General features: G+C 40.3%; 1 protein-coding gene across 1 annotated transcript; it reads left to right on the top strand.

The window, feature by feature from the left end:
- Positions 1 to 2,774: 2,774 nt before the first annotated feature.
- Positions 2,775 to 13,756, top strand: LOC119743225. Its single transcript, XM_038219615.1, has 9 exons — positions 2,775 to 3,299; positions 7,725 to 7,884; positions 8,409 to 8,557; positions 9,535 to 9,661; positions 9,771 to 9,829; positions 10,226 to 10,345; positions 10,993 to 11,079; positions 11,782 to 11,938; positions 12,451 to 13,756. Exons 1-9 carry the CDS (start codon positions 3,111 to 3,113, stop codon positions 12,630 to 12,632), a joined length of 1,230 nt encoding a protein of 409 aa, XP_038075543.1. The 5' UTR covers positions 2,775 to 3,110; the 3' UTR covers positions 12,633 to 13,756.
- The last annotated feature ends 62 nt before the right edge of the window (positions 13,757 to 13,818 follow it).

Genomic DNA, 13,818 nt, shown 5'->3' with positions numbered 1-13,818 from the left:
CGGAAATGTTTGGGCCAAAAAAGTCTTTTTTTTTTTTTTACTGCAATAATGTGTAAAATAAAGACATTGCTCTTTAAAATTTGATTTTATTTAAATTTGATATTTTGGAGCGAAGTTATTTAATTTTAAAATCGGCCTGTCTGAAATGTCACACTACGTTTGCGTCGTTTCAGCGCAAAACTTTGAACAAGGTGTCATTTTGTGAAATGACATCCTCTCTAAACGTGTTTTAATAAACACTTAGTCGGTGACATTTTAGTTGGATACTTTTACAGAACATTTTAAACGTTAGTAACATGACCCTTTTTCATTCTCAAAAGCGCTGAAAATTACCCCAATAACATTTTGCAGCTGTCTGTCTATTCGTAGCTCTGCCCGATTCTGCCTGGTTTTGACATACCGTCACAAAATGTGTCAGAGGATCTGAGAGATACTTTTGAATTGCATGCCCTTAAGCCTAATCCTCCATAATAGAAATCGGTAGAAAATATCATATTTTCCCTAAGACAATATGTCTGTGTTTAAGAGGATGTCAAACATCAGTAGGTAAAATTCAAGTCGTCACATATCACTTCAAGTCATCCTGTACAAAGTCATTACAAGTCCATCACTCGTTGTCATGAACCTGTTTCAAGTCTAGAGACAAGGTCCTATTCAAATGGTCTGTGACAAAGTCATTCCTTTGTTACTATTCATCCCAGTGACTGATTTTTGACCAACCTGTGATTTGACTTGTGATCTAACTTGTAATTTACTTATTTACTTGTAATTAAAGTTCAGACTTATTTCGATGGGATCTGTTCACGTTATACTGTCCACACTGTATCCGAAATACCTAAGTGCTGTGAGCAGGATATGTTAGTTGCGCTATCTCAAGGTTTCTATTACTACCGTAGTACCGTTGTAATTTCAGGTGAAAATGAATCATTAAGGTTTTATACGGAAAGGCACTAATATTGATTAAAATTAGTTAACAATATTATTGGGCCTTTTGTTCTTTTTTCATCATGAGTCTGTGTGATGTAATTGCATTTGTTTTGTTTGAGACCACCTGAAAGTTAATTGTGCAAGGCATGAATATTATATATTTTCTATAAGATCTATGATCTGTTAGCAGTTTAGCTTTTTTTATGCACAGTTCTTGATGTTGTCCCTTTTTGTGTAACAATTTTCGTATGCGATTATATTTGATGATTCGGAAGATCCATTTGTTACGTAAAAATGAGGAAGTTACAGTCTTTAAACAAGGAAACAATTGAAACAGGATAAAGATAAAGATTGCTAAAGGAAATTACAAAAAGGAAACAACTGTTAAGTTGTTAAATATTAAAAAGATTGCTTTGCTTGATTTGGGCAAGTTTAACATGCTGACTTTGTTCTGTGTAATTACTGCCTAATTTTCAAGTGTTTCATATTTGCTGTGTAGCTTTTGTCACATTATAAAACATGAAATAATGCGTGTACATTATTAAAAGAAGGAGTATATATCTTAAGTGTCCTTCCCTAAATTTTGAGCCACATTTGCTGTAGCCTTTACGTAGCCTTCACACTGTGTTAAGCGATAATTGTTGTGCAAAGTTAATTTTTCTTACATGAGACATTGTTTTCCTTTCCAGTTTGTTCGATTTTGATACTCTGCTTGTAAATGTATATGCTGCAAACAAATGTAATGTTCGAAAACTTTGATTTAACTAAGTTCGCCTTGATCTAAACATATTGCAAATTTCTTGATTCCTTTTATAAGTTGGTGTGAATCCTTACAATTCGAAGTATCACGTCAACCGATGTTTATTTAATTGAACTGTAGGCCTAACAAAAACACTTAATTAACAAACATATATTTTGTCATAATGTCACCTGTGACTGTACATGAGATATTACTTCAAATTCGAAGAAAACTTGCAATTTAAGTGGTGTAGACCAACATTGTGAATTGACTTGTGATTGCTGTAATTGAAGGCTGCAACTTTTGTCATGGACATTCATTTTTAGCCTTATAGAATAACGTCCCTTTCTTTTGCATATGTTGAAACATAGCAAATGATTTCCCTTTTTGTCCCTAGGGAAAACTATTTTGTAATTGTAATAAGAAATTACATAATTCCCATTTTATAGAAACGTTGAATAATTGAGTGTTTGCATTAAACATTGCAAATATATTAATTGTCCTTGTATTTTAAAATTTTAAATCTTTGAGGAGCTTTATATGTATACGATGATATTTTAAATGGAAGTCGCCACCAAAAGGCCAAGAGCCATTTATGGTGGCACGTACAAAAAAACAAAACATAAAGTTAAAGAGAGGAATCTGTTAACATATAAAATGCTACAATAATGTGAAACGTATTGTTAAAGGAGTAAATATGCCGGCTTTTATCAACCATAAATAGCATTTATATATACAAACAAAAATATCGTTAAATAAATGTTTAGTATTTTCATGCAGAATTTTCATTATGATAACGGTTGTGGTAATGCTACTGTAAATGAATCATTAAATTTGTCGTAAGTACTTTCAGAAATAAGACTAGGATCGAGAAACTGCGAGTGTCTGTGCATTATTATATGCCATGTTTTTAAGTTTCGGGACTAAACCGAGTGCCCCCCCCCCCCCCCACCAAGAAAAAGAATGACACCAATTAAAAAATTCTGAGACATTAATAGGGGAATTTAAACGCTGAGAAGATTTGTAGCTAGTCTAATAATGGCGGCATTAATCCCCCACCTACTGACTGCGGATTATACAGTCATTCTCGGGAGGTTGTGTAGTGATGAGTAGGCATAGGCCTGGCTGAAATGACAAATCTTGCTAAGGGAATCAGTACGGTACAGATTCCCTTTCGTAAATGCAGCCTAATGGGAGACAGGTCATGAGGCGAGGACGAAAGATTCAGCAAAATATCGGCCTTAACGAATTGTGGGCGGCGCCTTGCCACACCGTTTTCCCTAGTTGCTGTCAAATTCATCTCTGTCAAACTTCAAGTTGAACCCCTTTTCCCCAAGTCTCGCTAATGATGAAGTGTGAAGCCGGTTGACCCGAAGTAAAGTCACCGTTTCTTTCAAGGTGACGTTTCAAGCAAGATATCGAAAGACGAGGAAAATATTACACCATGGACAAGTTACGGCACAAGCCAGGCCGGGTGAAGCTACCGGAGCGGCCGGCAACCTTTGCCGAGTTCGGCTTGGACATGAAGCCGTACTTCACCCTGTGCAAGGACCACGATCGGCCCGCTACTTTTGCTCACTTCGGGGTGGACGTGGAGCGGGAGCGACCGCTGGTAGATACGGTCGTCGGACCGGTGAGTACGATGTCACCCAAACCCTCTTATCTAAATTATTGCCAAAAAGTCCAATTCTGGGTTTTTCTTGTATTTTAGATGCACTTTTAATTTTAAGTTATAGTCACGCTTATGGGATATTAGTTGTAAGTTGTGTCGGTCACAAGTATAGTCAGAAGTAGCGGGGGCGCAGAAGCGATGAAGAAATGCCCGTTTCACAGGTTAGTTGATTAGCTTGTAACTTGACTCGTGATTGATGATTCGTGATTGACTTGTGGTTGACCTTACATGGTGCTGACATGCCTTGATGACGATTCGACAATTCTGTTCAAGACGCGACTGGAGGTGATAATTCGCCGTAATAAGTAGGCCGCCTTGCACGTCATTTAGGGAAAAATGTTTCTTTTAAAAAATGGCCTGCCTAAGCAAATTTTACAAAAAAGCAGCACTGGGCGGATCTAGCCTTAATGAAATGGGGGGGAGGGGGGATGATATGAACGGAGCGAGGGTGGGGGTGAAGGCGTACCCCCGCCAACCTCCCTCTCCCCCCCCCCCGGGTTTTGCAATCTAAGATTTGTTTCCCTGTATTTAGAGACAATTTGTGGATACATGTGTAAACTTTAAGTTCAGACACATTCCCGTTACTATAGTATATATGTATCCTAACATTAGTCAGCGGATGGACGTGGAAGTTGCGAATCCCCCCCCCCCCCCACACACACACACACACACCAGATCCGCCACAGAGCTCAGGCCTATAACCCATGTAAAATTAGTTCCCAAACTTGACATAAAATGAATCACAAATTGCCGTAGGTGTGAATAGGTAACACTTAATTCGTCTCTGAAAATTTAACATCTTGCAAAGTGCATTGGTTGCTTTCGTTTCATATCGATATAACGCCAGCCAAAGCAACATGTCTGCCACTATGGCTCACGTTGGCACAACCCCTCAAATGGCCTGGATCCGCCCCTAAAATGGATGAGGTTGTACGTACGAATCCGATGACAGCCAAGTCCCAGGCTTCGGACCCGCTGTCACAGGTGACGCGATGACGTCATCGGGAGAACCCATGTACACACACAAGGCTAGGTTGGGGAGTGCTGATGAATAGCCGCACCGCTTAGTCATTCATTTCCGGCGTATTAGAGCGGTCATGGGGCCGTGAAACTGAGTCGGGGGGAGAAAACCCAAACACGATGACTTGCATGCACTTTTCTGCAACAGGTGAAGCTATTTAGCTTAAATAACCGTGGAGTAATTTGTCCATGTACAACACCGTGGAAAATCGTCCGGGTTAATTTATAAGTTGAATGGTTGATCGAACGAATCGGAATCAAAACTGTTCAAAAGTTGAATTTATTAACGTTGATTAACAGTCGTTAAAAAGTCATGAAATGCTGAAGCTGAAATGTTGTTTACTTGTTAAAGCTGGAGTCCATCATTTGCAGCTATTCAAAATGTAGCTGGCGTAATTCTTGTTGAAAAAACAATATACTTGGTTGAAAGATAGTAAGCTGCAATATCGGCTCATTGAAAACGTGTCTCGGACGCTGAATTCAGGCCCAATTCAAAATATGATTCAGCAACTTTTGACTTGAAATCAAGATCCTAGAATACTGTTTTTCTCGGAATATACAGCTGAAGCTGAGCTGAAACTTCATCAGGTTAGTTGTTCAGTACCCTTCTTTAGATTTTGAGCACTTTTGTTGCTTCAAACGAACAAAATGCACAAATTTCAAATGATATCTTTAATCGAGGTGGTTTGGTGGAATTCGCTGACCGCCATACGTGCAGAGAGCCCAAAGGAATCAAACTACGCCCTATTTGGCGCACACGGTTAGAGTCAGTCTGGGTTGACAATAAATTCAATGTAGATTGAATGTAACACAAATGTAACCTGTCTGAACAAACCTGTCTGAATGCGATTCGTCGCGGTGATTGCCAGAAAGTTATGTTCATGACCTGTCACCTATGTACACCGTAGCCATAAATATAACTGTCTGACAATCTCTTTGTCTCAATATAATAACCTCGTAAAAGTAGGAAAGGGCACTTCGGTCATTTAACAAGAAGGAAATTGATTTAGATAGGGAGAGTAGAAATGGGTGTAAGATATTGATTACTACATCCTATCTAATTATTACTTCGGCCCGCTCGTCAGTAACGTGTAGCACATCGTAGAACGAGGGGTAACTAAATTGGCCAGAGAAATTTAATGAAAATAGCTTCTCAATTAGCCCGTGTAATCAGCCAAGGAGGATTTCCTCCTATCGGGACTAGTCAGTTTACCTGAGGTTGGACTTTTAGTGATTCCGTTTTTTTATTTCGTCACAGTGTTTAACTAAAAATACTTGACGCTTTGAATACAAGCTATATAACATGATTTTTCAGGTGAATTCAGTGGTCATTTTATAAGCCTGCATTCAGGTTTCAGGTACTTTCACTCAGGAGGTAACAAACTGAGTATACAGTCTGAACGCGTAGGTGAAGGACAAAACCTAATTTGATAGGCCTTTACATCACCCCGACGTAAAAAAAAAAAAAAAGGCACCTTTAATATGGACAAGTTTCAGGTGTTTACTTTTTGGGATTCTTCAATTCAGTCTCGATCACAAAGTTGACATCATACTTAGCAGTAGCAAATTACAGACTGTGACCTTTACACGTTGATCATCCTCCCCCACATACGTGGCATATGATTGGTGGTTTGAGTCAGAATAGCATTTCCGGATACCGGGCGTGAATCACTTGATGTTACCGCGTGTTACGTTACAGCATAATAGTGTTGGAAGGCCAGTCAAATCAAGCAATTTATGATACTAGCAACAAAGTCACTGGATAATTTACCCCTATCAGACAATTAATATTCCGTTTCATTTCGATATTGTTATTTGTTAAAATAATTACTCCGTGATTAAGGTGTAATTACGCAATCACGCATGCGTACATATTCATTTCTTTTCATCACAGATGCGCAGTTGCACTAATTACAAGAAGGGGCGATCTCGGTATGCTACGCATTAAAAAGGCAAGCTGAATGCTTGTGTCTGTTATGGTATCTGTTGTCTCTGAGTAAGAAAAAAATCAACCTGACACAATGAAAAATCAACCTAACTACGGACTTCCGTAGTTATGCGTTTTAGCTGTGAAAAAAATGGGCATATAGACGTTGTACAGCAAAATGTCCGTGCTTAACTTGGCACCTCCGGTAATTCTGAGTCTGACAAGTGCCGTTTGCGGGGTGGGCGGGGGGGGGGGAGTTGCCCCGGCATGTAGGCCTCCCCCCCCCCCCCACCCCTCGCTATATATATACGCTTTGCCAGACTTGTAATCGAAGTCATGCGCAAGGTGATCGCGATGTCAAGTGACACACCAATTTAAACGAACTTTGGCAAAGCGCAGCTGCCTTTGACACTGCCCATTCCGCGTTATGTTTGCCTGAATGGACTTGTGATTTCCATGCTGGTTTATCCGCTTCCAACTTGTAGCCATACCAAAACAGTGTGACAGGACTTGGAAGTGTATGTTGTAATCTTTAAGTCAAGATAATGATTCACACAAGACTCATTTGTAGGTTTTAACAATGTTGTGTTTAACTCTTATTCTTAACCATGTGTTCTCAAGTCTCATTCCTTTGTCTTATCCATCTTATGTGTGTGGGTGTGTGACCTGCCTATACTCAAGTGTGTGTGTACTAACTTGAGGTCACATACAGAGGGCGCTGTACCATGTGACCATAAACTCTTGTTGCAGTGTATGCAACTTACTAGCATACACGACGTGTACCAGCACACAATTCATTCTGGTACAAAAAATACCCAGCCAAGTTCAACACGATGTTAATAGCGGCCTATTGACATCGTGTTGAATTGGGCTGGGTATTTTCAATGAGTAATTATGGCTTGATTCACGTTGGAACGGATTTACAGAATTGCTATCAATTTGTTCTATACATTGAGCAGTACGCGTACACCATAAATTGGTGTACACGTACTTTTTAGGTGTGGCCCTTTAAAAAATAGAGTTTCCAATTCAATTGATGATTTTCTAGCATTACAGTAGTTAAGAGCTTTCCAATGAGACATTGCACGAAAAAAATCGGTCCCTGAAAGTAATCTGTTAATAAATTTCAACTTTTGAATTCAGAGCGAGATGCTCGTTCGTTCTGAATAGTGTGTGCAATTTCGAACCGGAGCGCGCAAAACCAATCTTTCAAACTGGGAAAAGGCCTGTAAAACCAAACAAGGAAATGTATTTGTTACAGGACATTATAATCCTTTAAATGTCGTTCGGAAAAGAAATCTGAACTTTAAAAAAGTACACGTATACCAACTTTAACCCAAAATGCTCTCCTCAAAAACTAAAGCTACATGTAAATCTTCACCGGCAATGCGATCCTTTTGCTTATTTGGCACTCTGTTCTTTGTTTCTTTTTTTTCAAGCACCGCAAGTGGTTCGACATCAGCGTACGGGAGAAAGTCTTCCTAGTCACGGTAGCCATGAGCCTTCTCGTCACGTTGGGCCTGACCATAGACCGACTGGCAGCGTCCGATAAGGCGTCTCCAAATTTCACCTTTGCTCTACTACTCATTGTGAATATAGGTACATTGATGAGAATCGTTGTCTTCTTTATGGTCAGAATTTATGACCAATTTCAGTGGTATATATCATTTTTTTAAATGATGAATTTTTAAAAAAATGAATTTTGTCATATCAAGCTGGGCTGCGGGAAAATTTCTACACGGGAAAAAAATGCGCTTTTTCCCCCCTCTAGAAAAAAAACCTAGCGACGCCCATGGCTACTTTTCAGATTTTTTTTCCTGATAAACCCCCTCCTGAAAAAAATCCTGGATCCGCCCCTTTGAAGCTTTGTTTGTTTTGCTGACGCATATAATAGGCTAGTCTAGACTCTACATGGCATTGCCCCAAAGGCAAATTTCAAAGAACTACTCTTAGCAAGGAACAGCTCGAGCTACCAAAAGTCAGGTGTGTATGACCCGTTCTCAGCTGATTTTGGCTGAGTACGTTTGCTAACGACTATCTCGCACTAAGCAGATTCATGAAATTGTATACCCAGATTTAAGCCACTCATTAGCACTCTATACCTACCATCTCTCGTGCTACAGTCTTCTGCCTGTTCTACGTGTTTCATGCCATCCTCTTGGAGCATCCTTACGAGCTGTTCGTCTTTGCCTTCAGCATCACGGCCCTGCTCATCTACTGCGTCTCAAACTTCGTCGAGACTTTAGGGGAGGGTCTCAACATCGTCAAACTAGTAAGCCAACAAAAACACTTTCGTATTTGAATTGAAACTTTATGTGGCATATAATTCAACATAATTCAGAAGTTCAAATTCAGAAGTTCAATTCAGAAGTTCAAATTCAGATGTTCATTTCAGAAGTTAAATTCAGAAGTTCAATTCAGAAGTTCAAATTCAGAAGTTCAAATTCAGAAATTCAATTCAGAAGTTCAAATTCATAAGTTCAATTCAGAAGTTCAAATTCAGATGTTCGATTCAGAAGTTCAAATTCAGAAGTTCAATTCAGAAGTTCAAATTTAGAAGTTCAATTCAGAAGTTCAAATTTAGAAGTTCAATTCAGAAGTTTAATTCAACATAATTCACATAATTCAGAAGTTTTATTATACGCTTTTGTGGAGACATATTGCATTTGTATTTGTATGGTTCTTCTCAGATCCACCTGTCTCGTGTTACGCACAGGGGCGGATCAAGGATTGGCCCGGGCGGGAAATGTAGCTGTCAAGGGGGCGGAGTGTACCAGACATGTTTTTTTTTTCTGCATAATTACCTTTTTTGTGGCCCAAGGGAGACGGGTGATAAACCCCTTTCCTCGGTAGATATGTCACTGAAGTAGTCATTTCCTGTTCTACGTTTCCAAACGTCTCTCAGGAAATCTTATATGCAAAAGAATAAACAAACATGAATTTGGTTCGTCCTTAACAGTGATAAGAAAAGAGATGGAAACTCTACAATCAAAGAGACTTTTGCAAAAACGGGCTTAAATTGCACACAGAAAAAGAAGCTCAAATGTTGCTGAACTATTACATCATAGCAAAGCTTTCTAAACTATTACATAAAGTAATGAAGCTTTACAGCGAAGCTATTGATTATGGAAAGGCCTTTCTTTCTCTCTGGAGGATGTAGGCCTGGTACGTGAGGGTCAAGAGGGCGTTAACAGAAACGACGATATTTGTTTCAATTAGATTATATAATTATAATGATTCTTTTGAAAGGTTCGATTAGTGGTGATTGGGCTGTTCGGCACGTTCGATATGATATACGGAATGTACTTGGGAGCGATGTACTACAGACAGCGCAACTTGATCTTCAGAACAGTTGGAGCCAACATCAACCTCCAAGGTAACATCTGTCAAGAGATATTTTTCTTCTTCTTGAATATTCAGATGGTTGTCTTTCATTTAAAACAAAAATAGACTATCAGTAATGTTCCTTCCATTTCATTTTCAAGCTCTGTGTGGTAACATGTACCTGTTCTCGGACCTTCTCAAATTCAACGTGCAGCTTGAGGTGAGAATTTCAAGCTCGCTTGCCGAGCATCCTGTAAAGTTTTCATAAAGCTAAATGTCAACTGATGAGAGAGTAATTGATGGACCAAAAAGTCACCAGGCGAGACCCTCCATGTTCTTGATAATGGCTCAACTGGTTCATTTTTTCTTTAGCCTTTTTGTTTTAGCATAAAAATGTGTTCGGATTGCGCCATCGAGCATGTCACTATGCAATGCATGACTAGTCGCCCTCTACGAAAATCAGTCCAACCGTTGTCGAGACCCCTGTAAAGCATGGCTTCTGTACCACAAACTTAATTCGTAATTGTTTGGCGCCCCTTGTTGCCTCTTGCTACAACAAATGACGTTTTACCAGTACTCGATTTCCTTTAATTATTTTGTTCTCGCCTACCTCCAGACAAGTATGGTCATTCTAGTTCTTGACGATGGTATCTACCTAAACACCAGTATGGAGAAGATTGTGCTGGGCCTCGGCTTGCCCGTCACGCTCATATGGAACGTAGTTGGTTTTCTGGCCGTAAGTAACAACTCATGTAATTCGTTTCCTCCCCAACCTTTTTTTCCCCAGTTCTTTCCATGCCCGTTTTTGGAATAGTACGAATCTTAAGTTTGTCCTGATCCTGCGCGAAATCTCTCCAGATAACTGGCTTCCAATTCGTTCACATGAAACGACTCCGCTCTGTATCCGGGGAACATGCTGTAATTGTGTAGAGACTATGGTAGCCCTGAAGGGACACAACCGGTCGTGGATATTTTTGCGACGTCGTGATTTATTCATGACTAGTCGTGAATACCATTGCGACGTTGTAGCCTGCACAGTTTCGGCCGCAGGATTCCTAATCGTTGTATGCTCCATCCAATTATTTATGACAAAAAAATCATGACTAGTTCGTGAATTTATAGTTGCGATGATGTATTCGCGACGTGGAAACTACTTTTCTCGACGACGTGAATTTTTTTTTCACGAATAGTCTTCAAAATATATATTCACCACGTTCCCAAAATATTCATGATTAGTCGTGAATAAATTCAGGACGTCGCAAAAAAAATATTCACGACCAGTTATGTCCCTTCAGGGACACTATAAGTGACACTGAAATTAAGTTGACCGATTTGAATGTTCTGTGGGGGATTGTAAATGAGATTTTGTTTCTCTCTTTTCAGATACGATACGAGAATAGAATCTTAGTGGGTTTATTTCTGCTGACGTGCTGGGTATTACCCGTTTACACAACCTATAAATTTGTCGATGTAGGTATATTATAGTATCTTGCATGCGGAACCCAAAAGACAAAATGGGATGTGTTGCATGTAAGGTGTACTGGTGGTTATTTCACCTATGGGTTTCTCCGGTGCGGTTGAGACCTCCACGACACCTGAATGGGGCTTTAATATTTGTCTCCACATAAACTATTTCTCAACTTTTGGTAACGCTTTAAACGTTTCAAAGGAGTTTTTACGTTACAATGTTAAACGAAGCGTTTACGTCAGAGATAATGTCTGTTGCACGTAGTTTATTTTATAACTGAAATTGTGTTATGATTTTCAACAAAAACATTAGGTATTTTTTCTGCTCCTTTTAAAAGACATCGACAAGTTCAGTTGAAATGCACCCATTTATAGATCACTAGGCCCTCACTTTTGGAAAGGCAAACCTCTTAATATGACTTGGCAATAAGGATATGGATTTTTTCAGGTTTTGTTTTGTTGTCATTTCAATAGCATTGCAGCTATCGTTGCAAGCGCAATGGAAGACCTTTGAGACGTTGGTGGCAGCAAACACACCGGTCCCTTTCAATATTGTTCACGTAATGTTTAAGCTAAAGCGTGCATGCTCAGTATGGCGCAAAGATGGGAAAGAGGACCTTTGTGTTTGCCGCCACCAACGTCTCAAAAGTCTCAAATTGCAAAGAAAAAGTCGAGTTTCAAATGACGCTTTTGATATTTCACCAGATTTCATTTCTGTGGCCAACCTGGACCCAGCATTCGCAAAAGGTCCTTCCGTCTTGCATCCTGGTCTGTGGGATCCTCGCTATCCTGGTCCGTGCCTTCCTGGTCGTCGTCGTAGTGCATCTGTCTCAGAACTTCGGCCACGGGCTCGGAGAGAAAGGTATAACTCTACCGAGGTTTATGTTTAATTTTTTGATCTCACTAATCAGAAACGTACTGAATAATTTAGAAAGAGGCAACTACGACTACAAGGGAATAGTTAAGGGTGTTGTTTTGATTTTGTTGCGGACATCATGATTTTATTCCATTCAAATCAACGTAACCAAAGCGATGCTGAGTATACAGTGTTTATGCCTCAGTAAAGGGCAAAACTTAATTTGATTTACATCACTCCGACGCAAAAAAATTCCAAAAACCCATTATTCTTCAGTACTGTGATTGGATACATCTCAACTTAAATGGTGGTAAGCATGATAAAGGTCTATTTGGCATGGATCCCTCGGCAAACATGGCTTCTAAGATGAAGGTCAAAATCAGCATTGTGACACGTTTTAACCTGGGCGGCAAAGGGCAGACATACGTTATTCTTTTGATGTTACTTAATCTCTGGATATTCTCAATTACTTTAGGTACCCCAGATGAAGCTCAGTCTTTGTTTTTCCCCCACTGCAGTTTTCGGCGGCAAGAAAATCAGTCGGCCCCACATTCGTCTCCCGCGCCGGCCCGAGCTGCGGCCGATGAGCTGGCCCCTGGCCCGGGCCTTCCCCAACAAACGCTGGACCCTCTCCTGGCAAAAGCAGCACAAGGAGAAGCAACGGCCCAAGCGATCGGCCACCATGAGCGGCATGCGCTGAGGCCACTGTCGGGCGGCACCCACGAAGGACCGTTCCGGATTCGGCTGCAAGAACCTACCCACCTGCTGTGTGGTTTTTGAGCATTACTCATCACAGTGCTCGTGACTGAGAAACCGGGGTCATCTGACCAAAAGTTGTGGCTTAATTGGTCAGTTCAGCGTGCACTGTTTGACTGTCAAACAGTCACAAAAGCTTTTAACATAACATGGGAATTTTGTAACTTGTATTTATAATATAGCTGCGTGCGCATTTGGGCTGTCGGTTGTTCAGTAGCTCTCACAAATAAAGCGTTTGAGAACGTTCATGGAATCTGTGACCTTATGACCTCTAAAGCGGGGTCAAATCGTACTGATAGGCCCTGCGTTCCGCGTCTTGTGAACAAGCCAAATTAGAGATACATTGTATAGTGTTTTCAGTGCGATATGATAGGTAACATTGCCCAGGCGCATGGCTACCACAACATCATGCACATGTATGGCAATGAGGTCAGTTCTTCAAATTACTCTATCCGGTTCGTTTGTGTGACGTTATTTCAAGTGGCGTGTATGACGAAGTCACTTACGAACCAGATTGGTCGAAAGTACGAAAGAGCGCGCGATTGCGTGCTTGCGAGCGTGGTGCCATCTCTGCAATGGTCGCTGGACTGGGAGTCGTCCCCTCCGGTCTAAAAATGTTCGCTTTAAGTCAATAAAGATGGTGTCTTTGGATGCATGAAGGTGCTTCATGGTATTGCATTTGAATATCTGGAGATACCTAAGAAGTCGTGAGTCGTTTCTAATTGTCAAACCGGTTATTTGTAGGGCAGGGTTTGGTAGTATAGTACGACATATTTTCTTGACATGACTCTAAACACTCGTTGCGTTCACTCGTGAGAACCGACTTGTAGATGATGATTGAAGATCGTTTTTTTGATCGACTGTTTCACGAAGGATGTAAAAAGCAAAGACTGACATGAGCAGCCAAAGTGGGAAAGGGCAAACTCACGAGTACATGTGCTATACTGCCAGCCATCAGCTATAACACTTTCTATCTCTCTCTCTATAGATGTCGTCATAAATTAGAAAGAACTAGTTAAGGTAACAACATATTATTTTTTTTTTTAAACACGAATGGGATCCCTATGACCAAGTATATTTTGTATGTTAGGACCACGCCCATTTTTTTTAATTTCTACTTGGATGGCTCT

This window comes from Patiria miniata, unplaced genomic scaffold (genome assembly GCF_015706575.1).
Source record: "Patiria miniata isolate m_02_andy unplaced genomic scaffold, ASM1570657v1 HiC_scaffold_6, whole genome shotgun sequence".
Lineage (NCBI taxonomy): Eukaryota > Metazoa > Echinodermata > Asteroidea > Valvatida > Asterinidae > Patiria > Patiria miniata.
This window is presented reverse-complemented; position numbering and strand designations above follow the sequence as displayed.

What these genes read in the sequence shown, in the direction of transcription:
- LOC119743225 (XM_038219615.1), top strand. Translation starts at nt 3,111, where the DNA reads ATGGACAAGTTACGGCACAAGCCAGGCCGGGTGAAGCTACCGGAGCGG. An exon ending in AGCCAACATCAACCTCCAAG is followed by an intron (nt 9,662 to 9,770) that starts GTAACATCTGTC and finishes TTCATTTTCAAG; the next exon opens with CTCTGTGTGGTAACATGTAC. An exon ending in ACGTAGTTGGTTTTCTGGCC is followed by an intron (nt 10,346 to 10,992) that starts GTAAGTAACAAC and finishes CTCTCTTTTCAG; the next exon opens with ATACGATACGAGAATAGAAT.